The following is a 19,243-nucleotide window of genomic DNA, read 5'->3' as shown; positions in this document are numbered from 1 at the left end:
TCCTAGACATTTCATATGAATGGAAACAAACAATGTATGCCCTTTTGTGTCTGGTGTCTGGCTTCTCTCACTTAGCGTAATGTTTTCAAGGTTCATCCATGTTGTAGCCTGTGTCAGTATTTCATTCCTTTTTATGGCTGAATAATATTACACTGTATGGATAGATGACGTTTTTTATCCATTCCATTCTCTTTTCTTTTTTTGGCCATGCCATTCGGCTTGTGAGATCTTAGTTCCCTAACCAGGGATGGAACCCGGGCCCCCTGCAGTGGAAGCACCGAGTCCTAACCACTGGACTGCCAGGAGATTCCCCTATCCATTCATCTTTTGATGGACATTTGGGTGGTCTCCAGGTGGGTCCTTTCTGCCACTTCTGGGAAGGCTGAGACCCAGATAGCTCAGCTCCAGAAGGCCCCATTCTCGTTTTATTTAGACAGTGCTCTCAGGAACAGACTACAGTGTGAATGTCGGCCCCTGGAGTTGACAACGCAGTAAGCATTAGACAGAACCTTGGGATTTCTTGCCAGGGTGGAGCATCCAGGCTTCTAGCCAAAGCTCTGTGCCCAGGAAAGCATATGCCTCCCCAAGGGAATGTTTATCTGTGGGTGTGTGGAGGAGTCCCTCTCACCCAAGACTACACAGGAGAACTCCCTTCATCCCAAACTGTAAACAAGGTCCTTGAGAGGAGCCCAGCTAAATTCTAGCCATTCAAAACTGACTACCTTTTTTTCTGGTTTGTTTTTGGCCATGTCAAGCGCAGCATGCGGGATCTTAATTCCCCGACCAGGGATCAAACCCACGCCCCCTGCAGTGGAAACATGGAGTCTTAACAACTGGGCCACCAGGGAAGTCCCAATTCTAGCCATTCAAATCTGGCAAGTAATTATCAGAAGGGTGTATGGGACAGAGGACCTCAAGCTTGATGTTCCTGGCACTTCGGTATTAAGGAGTGGCCGGTCCATAGCACCTGCTCAGGAGTTTGTGAGTTATGCTACCAAATTCTGACTCCATAAGGAGAATAATCTCATAGATTTGTAACCTGCCCATCCAGATTGCCTGCCGAGGCAGATAAATGTTAACCTACCCCAGATTCTTCTCTAGGGGACAGTCCTTGCTTCCCCTGAGCCAGGGTTTGATTAGTGGTTGTAAAAGGGCTTCTTGGAGGGGTGGGACTGAGGCTTGAGGCTGTATCTTAGCCTGGCCTTGGGAGAGAGAAAACTAGACCATTGAGGTGCCACTCAGTGGGTGGCAGGGCAGCTCTGGACAAAGCCACAGCACAGGGATAGTTTGCACCAGGATAGAACCTGCTGGAACAGCTGGCCAGGTACCTGAGTAGGAGAGGAGAATGCCTTGAGGAGAACCACAGCATCTGCGCCATGACTGGCCCTGGGCAGACTCCAGACCCTAGGTGAGCCAGTCATGAATTTGGGATTGGAATTTGGAAAGAGCCAATTAATTTCTGTGAGTGTTTGGAACCGAACCGAGGTGGGACCATGAGCATGAGAAAGCTGATTGGCAGAATGAGAAAGATGAAGGAGACATGTAGAGAGAGAGAGAGAGAGAGAGAATGGCTTTGCTGTTGACAGCTTTCCAACACTCTTGTATCCTTAATAAATTTCCTTAATTAGATAGTGTGAGATGGTTCTCTACCTGAAACCAAAGGAACCTTGGATAAGGCATTAAGATACATTGTATAAGTTCTATGTCAAGTACCTGCTAATGAGACAGAGAGACACCCAACAAATTAACTACAAATGATGTGATATGTGTGGAAATTAGAGCAAAATTCCCATTCCAGTGGGAGTGAAGAGCAAAGCAGTGAAGGGGAGCCCACTGGTAATCAAAGACAAGCCATCAGAACAAGACTTTTTTCTATGAGATGGGTAAGAGCTTTAAAAATAATACTCAATGTGGGCAAAGGGTAAAGATCGGGGAAAAAACAGACACTCTTCTATTCTGTGTATGGAACTGATACAATCTTTCAGGAGGGCAATTTGGTGATATATATCAAGAGTTCAAAAATGCTCACACCCTTTGACCCACAATTCTGTCTCTAGGAATCTTTCCTTAGGAAATAAGCTGCAATGCATAACCACATTTAAACGGAAGGACATTCATCAGATCAACATTTATAATGGGGAACATTGGCAATAAATCTGATGCCCATCACCAGGAGACTGGTGAAGAAACTATTCAGGTGTTAAAATGATGTTCTTGAATGTATTTCATCATGGAAAAGCTGTACCATTCTCTGGGTCCGTTGTGTTTCTTCTGTAGTCACAAGCTGGCTCCAGTTTTGTAAAAAAGAAAAAATGTATATATAATATTTATATGATTTGTTAAGGAACTGCTTCCAGTAGAAACTGGCTAATACACGGGGGGAAAGTAAGTGAAGAAGCCAAGTGAGTACAGCCTGATCCTGTGGGGAACTCTAGAGCAAAAATTATATCTCAACAAATATTCTGGGAATTCCCTGGCTGTCCAGTGGGTAGGGCTCCACGCCTCCACTGCAGGGGGAACGGGTTCAATGATCCTTGGTTGGGTAAGATCCCTGCAAACGGCCTGGCACAGCCAAAAAAAAAATTTTTTTTTTTTGCCTTCAAAGAGACAGACAATAAATAAGGGGTGTGTGTGTGTGTGCATGCAGTGCTACAGAGAACATGAAACAGGAATGAGGTTGGGAAAGAGGAAAACATTTCAGAAAGTATATATGGAGATTCCAGTTTTAAATAGGGTGGTCCAGAAACTCCGTACTGAGGTGATTTGAATAAAGCCCTGGAGGGCAGGGCGTGATCCAGGCCGCTATTTGGAGGAAGAGACGGCCTGGCAGAAGCACAGAAGAGGTTAAGGCCCTGAGGCAGGAACACGCCTAGCATTTTCCAGGAACCGCAAGGAAGCAAGTGTGAGGCTAGAGCAGAGTGGGACTGGGCGCACAGAGTAGGGGACAAACTCAGAGAGGAAAGGGGAGGGAGGTGGGCAAATGACACAGGGCTCTGAAGACACTAGGCACTGTGGCTTTTACTCTGAGTGGTCAGGGGAACCACTGTAGGGAAGTGAGCTGAGGAATGACTTGGGCCGACTTGTGTCTATGTAAATCGGATGCATCTTCCGGGGTGGAGGGGCAATATAGCTTCCCTCAGATTCTCAGAGGAGTCTAATAAACAAAACAAAGAACAGGTGTAATGTTGGCTTTCCCTTTAATTTTGCCCCTTTGTCTTTGCAACAAGGCAGAAAAGCCTTTGACACTTTCCTACCAGCATCGGGCGTGGTATTTGCTCTGGGGAAACCGGGACGGGAGGGAAGCGGGGGTGGGGAGGGCAGTAACCTCCCGGGGCACACCGTGGCCCAAGCTCCGCGGATATTAGGTCTCCCGGGCTCGCCCACCAGCCTTTGGCCACCGGGCCGGTGCACCAGCCAGTACTCGACCTCCGCAGGCCCGAAGACGTCCTTCCTCGTCGCAGGAGGCTCTGCAGCCTTCCCCACACGCGGCCCCGAACTCACAGTCTCCGCAGGAAGGGGCGGGACCTGCCGGCTGGCTTTGCTGGGGCCCCGCGTTGCCATAGCGACCCCGGCCCGGCTTGGGACGCCGGAACGCGCGCTGCGGACGACGATTGAGGTTGGAGGCTGCGGGCGGCGACTCCACCGCTCTCGGCCTAGGACCCCAGATGCAGGATCCGCCCCGCAGGAGAGCGCAGGTGAGCCGGCGTAGGTGTGACGAGGCGCGGGCTAGCGACTGACCCCCAGCCGCCTGGGCCCTGCTCCTTCCACCTTCCATGGTGGTAATTATTGTTATTCAGTATGAAAACAACACGGGTAGAGTACGCGCACCGAGTGGCAAAGCTTTCTTTTCCTTTTTTTTTTTTTCGGGCCACGCAGCGTGGCTTGCGGCCACGAACTAACTCGCGCCGTGGCAGTGAAAACGCCTAGTCCTAACCACTGGACCGCCAGGGAATTCCCCAAAGCTTTCTTTTCCTATCAGGAGCTCTATGTATTAAGACCACAACCTCCTCTAGGGTAGAATCTACGTTCCTGAAAGTGTGGGACAGAGGATGAGTTACACTGATGAAGCATTAAGTATCACCCAGTGACATCGTAAGAAAGTTATTAGATTCTGAGTTCTCTTACAGTTCTGAGTAAGCCAAGGAGAAAGTGTCAGTTTGGGGCTAATATGGCATTAACAACACCTTTCTGAACATTTGCTAATCTCAACTGTAAGCCCCAGTGTCTAGCTAAGACCTAAGTAATGTTTGCAAAATCTTTCTTGGATAAATGTATTGATTTTTTAAGTGAATTAACTTCAATATAAAGATTAATCATAGTACACATGGTACATGCAAATGGGAGAAAAAAGAAAAACATTAAATTTAGGACATGAGACTGTTTCCCTCTGCCCAGTTTTCACCCTGGCTGTTTTCCTTGCCTGGAGTGACTTTCCCAATTCCTAGGCATGATTGTCAAAATATGTACTAGCCAGTACAGTTGGCCAGCTTAGTCAGAATCACTGAGGCCCCTGCTGTGGCCCTACAGGGAACTCCTTGGTAAGCAGGGCCCAGTGCAAAATGAAAATGTGAGGCAGTAGCTCATAAAGTATTAAGAATTTCAAAACAGCGACAGAGCCGAGACCAAGTACATGCCCCTCTAAGGACCAGGCCCTGTGCAACTGTTGAGGTTGCACACCTGTGACGCTGGTCCTGGGTGGGCGGATGCCTGGGACACCAAGATCTCCTGAAACCTGCTCAGCCCTGAGGTCATTCTCATTGGTCAGTACCTCTGCCTGGGAATTCCATGGCAGTCCAGTTGTTAGAACTTCGTGCTTCCACTGCAGGGGGCCTGGGTTCGATCCCTGGCGGGGGAACTAAGATTCCACTGGCCACGCAGTGCGGCAAACAAAAACAAAACCAAAAAAGACCTCTGCCTGCTGATGGTTAAATAGTTCACTCTAGTCCCCCACCACTATCCCCTCATTCCCCCATCCCTCCACTCCCCCACCCCCATCCTTGGCTGCTAGCACTGCTTGAGTGTGTGTGTGTATTTCCCATCTATGGAGCAGGATAGATGGTACCTGCTGAGGGGAAACAGGGATCCCCAGATTTGGAGACCATCTTTATCACCTTGCACAAGTCCCCTGGAGACAGACAAATAGACAAGAATGTCTGCACTGGAGATCCTGGGGACATGAAGAGCATAGATGGGGGGCTTCCAGTCTGGGGAGAGACCCAAAGTCTCTCTGCAACCCCACCAGGCAGGGTGGGGAGGAGAGAGCCCTGGTCTGATGAAAAAAACCTAACCAGGCAGACAGGAAGAGTACCTAGGCAGAAGGCAGAGGTCAGAGGTAGAGGGTGATCAACCATCCCGGTGTGCCTGGGACTGTCCCAGCTTTAGCACTGAAAGTCCAATGTCCTAGGAAACCCCTCAGTTCTAGGCAAACTGGTACAGGGGGTCTCCCAAGAGGCAGTCTCTTTAGTTGATGGGCTCTCCTGACAGCTCACAAACCCCTGCAAAGCCAGCCCCTAGGCTTTTCTACCATCCTGTCCACCAGGCATAGGGGGCAGGACCCCGGGGGCTAAAGTGTTGGGTGTTGAGCCAGTGGTGGTAGCGGGGGTGCCCCTGTGGGCTGTGCCATCACGGCTGTCTGCCAGCCCAGACAGAGTGGCCTGGCTAGGCCCCAACTCCCCAGAGTGGGTTGTAGTGCTCACGACTGAGGGCTCCAGGCCAGCATCCACTCTGGTTGGTCATACTGGTTATTAAATATGTGACTTTCACTCTCTCCCCCGGGGCAGCTTCTTCCTGATGTCATCACAAACCCCTCTGCTCTGTTGGTTTCCCTGGGTTCCCATCCCAAGCAATTGTGCCATCAGATCCCCCGCCCCAAGGGACCCCTGGAGAGGCAGGGGAAGAGAGAGCCTCCGAGCGTCAGTCCAGCACAAAAGGATACCCCCCAGGGGCTGCTCATCTGCCCTGGGGACTCGGAACACACATGACTCATCCCACTTGACCTCAGACAAGTGTCTCCCTGGGAAGCCCCAGGATCCTGGTATTACTTACGGCAAACTGAGCCCCCGATGTCCCTAACCCTTTGCCAGCACCCTCTGGCCCACAGAAGCAGCCAACATGCCTATCTCCAAGTGCCCGCCAAAGTCAGAGCCCCTGTGGAAGGCGTGGGACCAGAAGGCCCAGAAGAACGGACTGAGGCACCAGGTGTTCGCTGTCAATGGTGATCACTATGTGGGCAAGTGGAAGGACAACATGAAACACGGTAAGTGGGGGACCTTCGGGGGCTCAGGCGGTGAGTATGGGGTCTGGGCCATGGTGGGCAACCGGGGCCAAGGAAGCAGCTTGCATAGCTCACTGGGGATATAACATGTATCTCTGAGGAGTGAATGCCGACTTGGACCAACCAGGGGCCTCCTCCTGCTGGGGCTCTGGAACCCAACTCGGCCCTGGCTTCAACTGAGCAAAGGGACCAGTAGGGGACAAAGCAGTCTTTAGGCACCAGCCGCAGCCTCAGCTGGGACTCTCAGGACACCAGCTCATTCTCTACCTCTGACACCTGGGCTAAGCATGGGGCTGGCTAGCAGGAGGAAAAGGTGGCCCCCAGAAAGCAGCTTGCAACTGGGATTCTGGTCTTCAAACTCAGCCCTTCAAACCAGTAGGGGGCGAGGGAGGACACCCGCCATCCCCCACCCCCTATCCCCCCACCCCCTATACTTCCACCCCCCACCCCAAGTGGCTGGGGCTCTGACTTTAACTGGGCTGGGCTCAGTTTAACTAGCAGGGAGTACAGGGCTCTTTGTGATACAAACTAAGCCCTGAAGAAAAAAAATAGTTTTTATTCAAAAAAGGTGTTACAGCTTCTCAGTCCAGTCTTGCAATTTCAGATTCTCTGCTCTTAACCATTCTTCTCTCCTACCTTCCTGCGTTAAGTGCTTGAGTCCATAAAACTGGGTCAGAATCTCAGCTCCAGTAACTATGACCTTGAGAGATCTACTACACTACTCTGAGCCCCAGTCTCCCCATCTGTAAAATGGGAATAATACCTATCTGTTAAGAGATGACATCTATCAAGTATTTAGCCAAGGGTCTGTGCAGAAGGGAACTTCTGGAGTGTTCTCAGAGGGCTGACCATGGCAGGAATCACTACTCAGAGCTTCCTTGTCCAAGAAGGCCCCCAAAGTTGACCTCACCCAGTGTGTAACACAACACCCACCCTCAGCACTGACTTAAAGGCCAGGGTTTAAGCAGCTGCTTGGAGCTCTATGTGCGGTTAAAGATGTCTGCCTGCATGTTTCAATCCTTGTGGGCAGCCTGTGGTGTGGACAGAGCCCTGGACTAGGAGTCAGGACCCTGAAGTTCTGAGCCTGGCTCTATTACTGAGTAGCTGTGTGACTTTGGGTAAGTCATTTCCCATTCTCTGGACTTGGCTGCCCTACCTGTGATATGACCTTGTGGGCTGGTGTGGCCCTCTGAGCCCTCCTGTGTGAGTCCTGCCTCCCCTCAGACCCTGGAGGCATAGAGCTGATGGGGCTGGGGCTGCAGAAAGCAGATCTGTCAGAGAACCCAGGTCCAATGCCCCCTCTCTTGACTCACCTTTCGACCAAGCTGAAGTGGGTTGCTGTAGTATAAGCAGGCTGGAAGCAGTCCAGAGAGCCGTCATTCAGGGCAAGGATAGGGTGTCCCCAGTGGTTACCCAGACCACTCACTCCACTAATACTCATTGTGCTCCTAGTCTGTGCCAGGCTCTATCCTGGACATCTGGAATAATCCCAACACTCAGGGTCCTTCCAGTCTCACTGACAACCTGCACAGTAGGTAATGTCCCATTTTACAGATGAGGAAACTGGGGCTCAGAGAGAGGAAGTGACTTACTCAAGGCCACACAGCTAAAAGTGGTATCATCAGGATGTAAAGGGGACCAGAGAGAAGCCATGAAAGGAGCCATGAGAACATGTTTGAGCCGAGCCCAGAGGATGAAAATGATTAGCCAGGCAGGGGGAAGCATGTCTTCTAGATAGTGGAATCAGAGATGGGGGGATGTTTTTCACTATTACCTCTTGTTCAAGGAACAGACTGGAAGCCAGTGGGCTGGAACACAGAGAAGGAGGGGAGAAAGGGGCAGGTTAGGAGGGCGAATCATGTAGGGCCTCTTAGGCCTTGGTAAGTTCTGCCTTCATCTGGGAGACAAACAGTCTCATTGGACCAACTTGGTCACATGCCCTTCACTGAACCAGTCACAGAGGCCTGGGTGGATAGAATACACTGATTGTCTAGGCTTGCCAGGAGCAGAAGTCAGCCCCATGCAAACCTCAAGGACTGAGAGGGAGGGCTGCATCCCCAAAGGAAATAAACTAGAAGAAGGACAGATGTAAACAACCCTTCATCCCCTGCAATGTGACTGGACCTTACCTCAAGGGCAAAAATCATTGATATCATCTTTTCTATTTGCAGGCATTGTCCTAAGTGTTCTACATATATTAATGAATTTAGTGAACAGAACAACCCCATGAGATATTCTTATCCCCATTTTACACACGAGGAACCTGAGGCCCAGAGAGTTAAGTTACTTGCACTAGATCAAAAAGCTCACAGGGACAATGTTGGATTTGTTCCTGAGCTACCAAGGACCAAGACATGAGTTGGTGTGCATAGGTACTCCGCAAATATTGTATTCATCTCTTTGTTCAACAAATATTGGTCACCTACAACATACCAGACACTGTTCTTCCGTGCTGGATATAGAGCAGTGGACAGAACAGATCAGTCTGTGCTCTTGTGGAGTGTACATTCTCCTGGAAGAGACAGACAATAGACAATAAATGATAAATAAGTGAATTATCTATTATGTTAAGAGCTGACAAGTGATATGGAAAGAAACAGAACAGGGTAAGGGATTAAAAGAAGCTTATACGGAATAATTTTAAACGGGATGGTCAGGGTAGGCCTCATTGAGAAAATGAGATTTCAGCAAAGACTTGCAGGAGGTAGGGAGTGAGCAAATATAGAGGGAAGAAAAATATATATAGAGAGAGGGAAGAGTTTTCCAGGCTAAAGGAGAAGCAGGTACAAAAGCCCTGAGGCGAAAGCATAACAGGTGGGTTCCAAGAACAGCATGGAAACCACAGTGGTTGGAGAGCAGAATGGAAAACGGGCGTGGAGGACACAGAGGGGCTGGAGTAGGAGGAGATGGGTCTCCATGTGTGTTCAGGAGAACTGAAGAACTATGCAGAACATTTTCTAAAAATCCTGACCATCTGGTGTATCCATTCAGTATTATTAAAAGATGAAGCTTGGGACTTCCCTGGTGGCGCAATGGTTAAGAATCCACCTGCCAGGGGCTTCCCTGGTGGCGCAGTGGTTGAGAGTCTGCCTGCTAATGCAGGGGACACGGGTTCGAGCCCTGGCCTGGGAAGATCCCACATGCCGCGGAGCGGCTGGGCCCGTGAGCCACAACTGCTGAGCCTGCGCGTTTGGAGCCTGTGCTCCGCAACGAGAGAGGCCCGCGCATCGCGATGAAGAGTGGCCCCCGCTTGCCACAACTGGAGAAAGCCCTCGCACAGAAACGAAGACGCAACACAGCCAAAATCAATCAATCAATCAATCAATCAAACATACGCATCTGATTCAAGATCCTCATTAAAAATAAATAAATAAATAAATAAATAAATAAAAAAGAATCCACCTGCCAATGCAGGGGATACGGGTTCAAACCCTGGTCCGGGAAGATCCCACATGCCGTGGAGCAACTAAGCCCATGCGCCACAACTACTGAGCCTGCGCGCCACAACTACTGAGCCCATGTGCTACAAGTACTAAAGCCTAGAGCCCGTGCTCCGCAACAAGAGAAGCCACCGCAATGAGAAGCCCACGCACCGCAACGAAGAGTCGCCCCCGCTCACCACAACTAGAGAAAGCCCGCCTGCGTGCAGCAACGAAGACCCAATGCAACCATAAATAAATTAATTAAAATTTAAAAAAAGATGAAGCTGAAACACTGAAGGGGCAGATTTCTACTTGGGGTCTGCTATGTCAGTTTGGCTTCAGGGCAAAGGGCTGTAGAAATAGAACTTTTTTGGGGGTTTTCCTGGGTGCTGGGGGTCTAGAGACCGGGCACAGACCCTGACCTAGTTCTTGAGAATTGTCCAGTCTAGGGACCCCTGAGGCCCAGGCAGACACAGCACCTGCCTCCCGGCACCCCCAGCCCCATAAAGGCCGTGTCTACCATGTTGGCGCATCTTTGTGTCCCTAGGGAAAGGAACACAGGTCTGGAGGAAGAGCGGAGCCACCTATGAGGGGGACTGGAAATTTGGGAAGAGAGATGGCTATGGTACCCTCAGCCTTTCTGACCAAGAGACCGGAAAGTACAGGAGAGTCTACTCAGGCTGGTGGAAGGGCGATAAGAAATGTGTGAGTGGTTCCCATCATGCCCTGGGGTGCGGGCCAGGCTGAAAGCAGGCTGTGCGTGTGTGTGTGTGTGTGTGTGTGTGTGTGTGTGAGGGCGGGGGGCGGGGGTGTGTGTGGGAGCAGTCAGAGAGGCCTGGGAGAAAAGGGTGGGGGGATCTAGGGGAGGAGAACAGGGTTGCTGTGTGGGTGGGAGAAGGAAGGGGTGGGGGAACATCAAGGCTTCTCAGAACAAAACCCAGGAAACAGGAAGCAAGAGGAGAGGGCCCAGGGAGGAGCCCATGAAACCCTGTGGCTACAAGAAGCCAGCCAGGCTGTGAGGGGCCAAAGTCTCCTCCCAACCTCCCCACTCATTTCCTGGCTTTCTTTTCCCCTGGCAACCCTTTCTGAGAACCCCCCTTCTGTTGGGACTGGATAAGAGGTGGCAGCGGGGGTTTGGAAGAGTGGGAGCAAGAAAGAAAGCAGGGGCCACACCCTTGGCCAAGAGAGGAAGGTCCTGAGGGATAGAAACCAGCCAGAGGCATGCCCCCAACCCGTAAACACCTGAATCCTCACCATAGGTCATGGAGACAGATAATAATACAGTATTGCCATCGAACAGCAGCTACTGTAACCCTGGAACATGATATATTGTAAACTCTCACATCAACAACAACATCATCATCATCGTCATTATTATTATTCCCGTTTTACTGATGAGGAAACAAGCTCAGAAAGGCGAAGAAGGTGAAGTGCCTTGCTTGGGGTCACACCACTGGCAAGTTGTAGAGCCCAGCATTTCATGATCTCTACTCTCAAAATGTTTATTGGCCAGTGGGGATAAAGCTCCCAAAATAAATATTTTACATATAATATGGTGCTAGGATAGAGGTTTTTACAGAAAGTCCAGAGGCAGTTCATTGAGAATTCAGGGCAGGCTTCCTGTAGAAGGTGACACCATAAGATGCAAGGAGTTAGGGAGTAAAAAAGAAGAGGAACTAGCAAAAGGAAGGATATAATAAACAGCAAGGTGTGTCTGCCCACAGGGGTGGGAGTGAGGCCTTGAAGGTTATGTAGGGGATCAGGATTTTGAAGAGTAGACTTGCGCTGCATAACCCAACCTCTTTAGGTGTGATCTGCGGGGAGTTTGTGGTGATTCTCTGCGGCTGCATGATAAGTGCTTATGTCCATTTTTCTGGGGAGAAAGTCCGTAGCTTTGATCTGATTGTCAGGCATCTGCGACTTTTAATAGGGTCAAATCAGAGTTGGGGAGACACGGCAAATGTGATCGGAGAGACGACGTAAAGATCCTCCTAGGAGATGTATGGCAGATGCATGGGGTCAGGGGAGAACGGGAGAGTGGAGGAGGAAGACCAGTGAGAAGGGGTGAAATGATGGTGGGCTGCAGGAAGGTGGTAGCACAAAGACAGAGGAGAATGGACGGCCTGGGAGATTCTTCGATACACGACCGTCAGCTTGGATGTAGGGCTGGGGGAGGAAGCAGGGGAGAAGCCCAGGTGTGTGGCTTGGGTGCCAGGGAGGATGGTGGGAGTTCCTAGTGGTGTGGGACATCGTGAACAAGGACACCTTCGTGCTTTCAGGGCTATGGGATCCAGTTTTTCGGACCCAAGGAGTATTACGAGGGTGACTGGTGTGGCAACCAGCGCAGCGGATGGGGCCGCATGTACTACAGCAACGGAGACATCTACGAGGGCCAGTGGTGCAACGACAAGCCAGAAGGGGAGGGCATGTTACGCCTGAGTGAGTGCTTAGCCCCGCCCCCAATGGCCTGTTGATCACGCCCACCCGACCACACCCTCAAGTCACACTCCTCTGGGCCCTGCATGGCCACGCCCCATCAGGCCAAGCCCCCCCCCAAGCCGCATAGCCCTGTCCCGGCTGGGTTAAGGTGAATGACAGGACCCGGTCCTTGCCCTCAGGAAGTTTATACTCTAAAAGGGGAGCCTAACAATAAATATAAACAATTGAGACATTGTCTTATGGTCGTAATAATCATAGCCTACACTAATACAGCCCTGAGCTCATTTAATCCACAATGCAATCCTATAAGATAGGTGCTCTCATCATCCGCACTTTACAAATGAACAAAGGCACAGAGAGGTTAAGTCATTTGCTCAAGGTTACGCAGTCTGTTCTGAGGTCAGAAGTGCTAAGGACTTCCCCTTGAAAACAGGAAGACGTGTTGGAGAATGACAAAGGAGTTGGGGTCAGGGCTGTTTAGATTGGCTTAGGGTCAGAGAACGCCTCCCTGAAGAGGTGTTGTTTGAATGGAGAATGGAAGGAGGAGAGGAAGCGGGATATGTATTGCGCTGGGGAAGGACGTTCCCAGGCAGAGGAAAGAGTTCTGAGAAGCTCGCATTTGTATCAGGACTTAATCCATTCTCTACAAAGCAACCAGACCGAGCTTTTCATAAATTGGACCTTGTCACTGCCTTGCTTTCAACCTTTCCATAGCTCCCTATTGCCCTCAGACTGAGTTCAGAGGCCTGACTGTGGTCTGTGGGGCCCAGCATGATCTGGCCCTGCTCACCACTCCAGTTTCACCTCCCCTCTTCCCCTGGACTCCCTTCTTTTTGACCATACTAACTTTCTTTCAATTCCTCCCACTTTCTGCCTCAGGGCCCTTGCACTGCTGTTCCCTCTTCCTGGAATAGAAAGACGATTCCCCCAGGGACTTCCCTGGTGGTCCAGTAGCTAAGACTCCAGGCTCCCAATGCAGGGGGCCTGGGTTTGATCCCTGGTCAGGGAACTAGATCCCACATGCTGCAACTAAAAGATCCTGCATGCCTCAAGGAAGATCCCACGTGCCGCAACTAAGACCTGGTGCAGCCAAATAAATAAATATTAAAAAAAAAAAAGGAGATTCCCCCAGATCTTTGCATTTGTACATTCCACCTAAAGCACATTATTCTCATTATTCTCAGCACTTGCTTCCTTTGCTTCTTAGAACTAGGTGTATAATCTTGGGCGAACTACTTTGCATCTCTGTGCCTCAGTTTCCTCTCCTGTAAAATGGGAATAATGGCAGTACCCACTTCATAGGGCTATGGGGAGGATTAGATGAGGGAGTCTGTGTAAAGTGCTTAGAACAGGGCCTGGCATGTAGTAGGCTGTCGATAAAGCTAGTATCATTGTCCCTCTAGACTGTGAGCCTGCAGAAGGACTGGGAATGTGTCTGTTTTGTTCCCCACTGTTTCCCCAGGGTCTGCCAGGTAGTAAGTAGATACTCTTGGTGAGGACACAAACCAGAGCCCAGTCTCCTGAAAACTCAAGATTCCAACTTCCAAAGAGATTTTTTTTTTTTTTTTTTGGCTGCGTTGGGTTTTCGTTGCTGTGAGCCGGCTTTCTCTGGTTGCGGTGAGCAGGGGCTACTCTTTGTTGCTGTGCATGGGCCTCTCATTGCAGTGGCCTCTCTTGTTGCGGAGCACGGGCTCTAAGCACGCAGGCTTCAGTAGTTGTGGCACACGGGCTTAGTTGCTCCGTGGCATGTGGGATCTTTCCAGACCAGGGCTCGAACCCGTGTCCCCTGCACTGGCAGGCGGATTCTTAACCACTGTGCCACCAGGGAAGTCCCTCCAAAGAGACTTGATTAAACCAAGGCACTGGGCAGCTGGGGAGGGTTAAGGGCAGCCACTCTGTCATTCTCAATTCCCCGTGCATCCGCCTCCGTGCCTGATTTCAGTGTGCATCTCCTAGTAGTAATAGCCTGCTTTCATTGAGCACCTTCTGTGGCCTGCACAGTGAAGGAGCTCTAAGTGCACTGTTTCTAAGGCTTGGACTCTGGAGCCGGCCAGCCTGGGTTCAAATTCTAGCTCAAGCTCTTACTAGTTGTGGGACCTTGGGCAATTAATTTCCTTACACTCTCTATGCTTCAGTTTTCTCAACTGTAAAGTAAGGAAAAAATAAAGCTTAACTAGAGTTATTGTGAAGCTTAAATGAGGTTTATATTTGTAAAATGCTTAGCATGACACGGAATAGTAAGTGCTCAGTATCAGTACATCCTTGTATGGGCTCAGCAAACTATTGGCCAAATCCAGCCCAACACGTGTTTTGTAAATAAAGTTTTATTGGCACACAGACGTGCTCGTTCAGTTATGTATTGTCCATGGGCTGCTTTTGTGCTGCAATGGCAGAATTGACCATGCGCAGCAGAGACCCTATGGCCCGCGATGCTGAAAACACTATCTGCCCCTTTGCAGAAAAAGTTTGCTGACCTCTGACCTAGAGTTTATCCAATACTCTTCTAGGTCCTGTCTGTGTATGGCCTCATGTAATCTTCAGAATAATTTTATGAGTGAGGAGCTACTCTTGTCCCCGTTTTACAAATGAGGAAATGAGACAAAATGGTTCAGTGACTTGCTCAAGGTCACACGGCTGGTAAGTGTCTGAGCTGAGACATGTTGGCTTTATTATTATTTTTACACCACCACCACCGCGATCCAATGGGAAGTGGAATTGATTCCCGATTAAGAGCCGGGGTTCCTGATGTGAACAGGATTTGGTTTGAAACCCTGCCTCTGCCACTTCCTAGTTCTGTGACCTTGTGCAAATCAGTCAAATTCCTGGAGCTTTTCAAGTTCCATGTATAAAATGGAATCCTTCATCCTTCACAGAACTGTTTTTGTGAGAAGTGAGGTCAGAAACAGCATGGAATCAGGCACAGAGTAAGTGCTGAAAAAACATTGCCTGTCAGTATTATTAGCTATATTTTTTACAGCTAGGAAACTATGGTGCTCATCTATGTTCGGGGAGGTAGTGGAGGTGAGATGTGAACCAGGTCTGAAACCGGAAGTCGCTCACACCCCAGGGCTCTATGGCTTTCTGGTGGGCATGTCTAGCCTGGCAGTGGCAAGGGTCCAGCCTGGGTATATGTAGCCTGGCCTGGTTTTGTGGGCCAAGACCCCCGACTCCCTGTTCTTTCCCCCAGAGAACGGGAACCGCTACGAAGGCAACTGGCAGAGAGGCATGAAGAATGGGTCGGGGCGCTTCTTCCACCTGGACCATGGTCAGCTGTTTGAAGGCCTCTGGGTTGACAACATAGCCAAGTGTGGCACAATGATTGACTCTGGCCGTGATGAGGCCCCCAAGCCCACCCGGTTCCCCATTCCTGAGGTGGGAAGCTCTCCCGGATCCTGGGGCCACACGCAGCCCAGGGAGAGACAAAACAGCACCCACAGCCACACCCAGCCTGGCCGAGCCCAGCCTGGCCAGGAAACAGACAAGGTTTTGTTTTCGGTCAGGGCGACCCCAGGGAGGCTGGCAGTACCCCACAAAGCAGGCAGTGCCCCGAAGGCTGGCAGTCTGGGCCTTCCATGCTCCTCAAACCAACCCCTGCTGCTTCCCTCCAGGTCAAAATTCTAGATCCTGACGGCGTGTTGGCGGAAGCTTTGGCCACGTTCAAGAAGACAGAGGAAGAAGGAGATTGATGCCAGGTGAGAGGTGGGCACACCTGCCACCCTGTGATGTGGTCCAGGCAGCTCCTGGGGTCTCCTCTGGCCTAGGGGCTCAGGGGCTTGACCAGAGAGGGTGAGTTTCTTGCCTCCTGCAGTCCTGCTGGTCGTTGCTTCTTCCCCTTCAAAACTCTTTTCCCTGCAGAAGTCCTGCCAAATCCTCCCATTTGCACCCTGGGCTTAATCGGATTGGAGTCAGGTGGTCTGCTCGCCCTGGAGGGCCCCGGGCCTCCACTTGCCTATCTGTCTTGTGGGGCCTTGTTCAGTGCTACCCCTCCTGGTGTTGGTATAAGTGGGGTCAAGGAGAGAGCACTGATACAGCATCTTGGAGATGCCAGCCCCGCCCCCCCCCGCCCCCCCCCCCCCCCCCCGCCCTTGCCCCTGCAGAAAGAACACCAGCGCTTCAGGAGGAATTCAAACCGGAGTCACCCAACTGCTCGGACCGGTGCGGCTCCCACTGGTGGAGCAAGGGGGGACTTGGGCACACCCTCGGCACCCTCAGAAGGCACCTTACTCCTCCCAGCACTGGATCATTCCTTACCAGTAGGAGGCCAGTGCTTCTCTCCCCTGCTGGCCTTGGGGACGCCTTTATTCTTGGACCCCATCCCTGAGCAACCCAGAATAAAGGAGAGCCTGGCAGCGTGAGCCCGGAGCCTGTGGTGGGTGGCCGGGGTGCGAGGGAGCCTCAGGAGGGATTTCAGGTAGAGAAGAGAGGTCCCCATGGGTTGCATGAATTTACCTTGGGGCAGAAAGGGGCGGTGCCTCCAGGTCTCTGATCTCTGAGTTATTCCGAGAAGATAGAGCCTGCATCTGGTTACATTGGTCACTAAGATTTGGCATTAAAATGTGACGTGGCTTCTCAGCCTAACACAGGGGCTCCCAACCTTGGAATCCTGTGGGAGATTTAAAAGCTAGGAATGTCCGGATCCCATGCCCAGAGATTCTCATCTGTCTGGGGTGAGGCCTGGGCCTTCAAAAAGCTCCCCAGCTGACTCTAATGTGCAGCTGGGGCAGAGAACCTCTGACTTACTGGCTTTGTGATCCTAAGTAAGTGACCTCAGTTGCCCCATCTGTAAAATGGGACTTCAGAGATCTCACAGAGGTGTTTTGAGGATTTGCTAGCAGATGTAAAAATAACAAATAACACGTATTAAGGTTAGTTGTAAAGCAGATTTCTGGGAAGGGCTTTGCATAATTCTAGACAAAATTCCTGCAAGATAAGAGGAACTCTTACATAATGGGTAGGAACAGGAGTTCTGCAGTGACTCCTTGAGTGTGAATCCCAGCACTGACTTATTAGCTGTGTGTTCTTGTGTACGTCACCCAACCTCTCTGTTCTTCAAGTTTCCTCTCCTCTCATATGGGACAATAACAGTACTTACCGCCAGGGGTTACTGTGGTTACTGGAAGAATGAAATAAGGTGTGGTTCTAACCTGAGGGAGGGTGGTTTTGTCCCCTTTCCTTCCCCGGGAACATCTGGCAAAGTCTGGAGACATTTTTGGTTGTCACAACTGGCAGGGAAGAATTCTACTGGCACCCAGTGGGTAGAGGTTGTGATCCTGCTAAACATGTTATGATGTAAACACTCTACAGAAGAATTATTCAACCCAACTTCAATGGTTTAATACCATGAAATAACCCTGAAATACCACGATGTTCATAAAGCCCTCAGCAAGTATCCGGCATGTAGTAAAGCGTTCACTGATGCTGAAGTTCTCTCTGCCATCTAAACCCCAAGCAGGTGGCCCGACCCACGGCATGGTTCTCAGTCGGTACCTCTGAAGCCGGGAAGCTGAGCCTGGCTGCCTCTGGACACGTAACTAACCAGACACAGAGCCACTCAGTGCTAGGCCCAGCGCTGAGAGCTTTACACGGGTGCTCTCCCATGACCCCTCAACAACCTATGAGGTGTCCTGCTATTATTCATGTCATTTTAGAGGAGGAAACTGAGGTTCAGGGAGACTCGCAAGTCACCAAACTAGAAAGTGACTGTGCTTAAACTTAGGCCTGTCTGCTCTTAAGGTGAGAACGGTGGCAGTGCGTATAGAAAACTACCATTTTTTCAGAAAAGGTAGGATGTGTACTTGTTTATGTATAAAATCTCTAGATGGGAACAAAATAAACTGGCAACAATGGTTGTCTCTGGGAAGAACTGGGAACCTGGGAACAGGGGAGGGACAGCAATTTTTCACTGCTGTGTTTGGAACCTATGAATGTATTATCTATTCAAAACATAAAATTGAAATTAAAGACTGTGTTCTTAACTGCCCGTGTTTCCCTAAGTTGCCTGAGTCTGAGTACCTGAAGTGCTTATGAAAAAAGAGATTCCAAAGACACCCAGACCAACTTGAACTGGAATCTGCAGAAGAGCTTGGAAATCCACTTTTTACAAGCCAATCTGATGATTCTTGAGTTCAGGCAAGTTTAGCCCAGAAATTATTCCAGCAGGATCCCAGATCTCTGCAGAAGCAGGGAGGTGGGTATCTTAGGGGAAGGATGGAAGATGCCCAGGTTTTCTCTGGGGAGCAGTGGAGCGTTTCACACAGGGGCACCTGCCCCACCCTACTCGGTCCCAGTCAGAGGGCCTTCTGGGGACAGGGGAGGGTGGGTCCTGGTGTATGTGATGCAGGATGGAGGCAAGAAGCTGCAATAGGATAAAGGAGGGCCCCCTCCCCCACTCAGCCCACCAAGCTGCTGTGGCCATGTCCAAGTCTGCACAGAAGGACAAAAGCTTAAGGCCACACTTTCCCACAACCAACTTTCACTTCAGCCAGAGCACTTTGTTTTTATAAAACCACTTTCTATATCAGGTTTATGGGACAGAATGAGCTGTCAAACACAAAGGCCCTCTGGGGCCAGGTAAGTAACATATGAAGCTGGGCTGGTATCAGACAATAGGGAGTGGTGGGGACTGTGGCAAATACATCTCCTGGGTAAGAGGTAGCTGCAACTCAGCTCCTGTTCATTGTTGCTCTGCAAGAAGGCGGGCCCAGTAATGCCGCTGCTGGATCTTCCGATTTCTTAAGCAAAGCCAGAATCAGTCTACGTAAGATTTTTTGAGTGTCTAGGCTCTGAGCCAGATTTCCAGGCTCGAAAACTTATCCTCTTTGGACATCAATTTTTGTCATCTGCAAAATGGAGAAAAAATTCCTCCCAAAATGCACAACCTGATCATAAAGATGAGGAAGTATCAGAGAAACAAGACAGAGGCAGCATTCTACAAAACCACTGGCTCAGACTCTTCAAAAATGTTGATATTACAAAGGACAAAGAAAGGCTGTCCCAAATAAAAGGTGACTAAACAGACATGACAACTCAATGCAATGCATGATCCTGGATGGAAAAATCACTTCAAGAAAGGACATGATTGGGACAACAGGGAAACTGAAAACGAATG

The 19,243-nt window shown here is 50.3% G+C and overlaps 1 protein-coding gene across 1 annotated transcript; it reads left to right on the top strand.

Moving 5' to 3' along the window:
* Positions 1–3,442: 3,442 nt before the first annotated feature.
* MORN3 (MORN repeat containing 3) lies at positions 3,443–18,197 on the top strand. Its single transcript, XM_007189549.2, has 7 exons — positions 3,443–3,695; positions 6,084–6,256; positions 10,244–10,401; positions 11,976–12,135; positions 15,323–15,507; positions 15,744–15,827; positions 17,585–18,197. Exons 2-6 carry the CDS (start codon positions 6,112–6,114, stop codon positions 15,819–15,821), a joined length of 726 nt encoding a protein of 241 aa, XP_007189611.1. The 5' UTR covers positions 3,443–3,695; positions 6,084–6,111; the 3' UTR covers positions 15,822–15,827; positions 17,585–18,197.
* Positions 18,198–19,243: the final 1,046 nt, after the last annotated feature.

The sequence above is a fragment of the Balaenoptera acutorostrata genome, chromosome 13, assembly GCF_949987535.1.
Source record: "Balaenoptera acutorostrata chromosome 13, mBalAcu1.1, whole genome shotgun sequence".
Taxonomy (NCBI): Eukaryota; Metazoa; Chordata; class Mammalia; order Artiodactyla; family Balaenopteridae; genus Balaenoptera; species Balaenoptera acutorostrata.
Note: the sequence above shows the minus strand (reverse complement) of the source record. Positions and strands in the feature narration are given on the sequence as shown.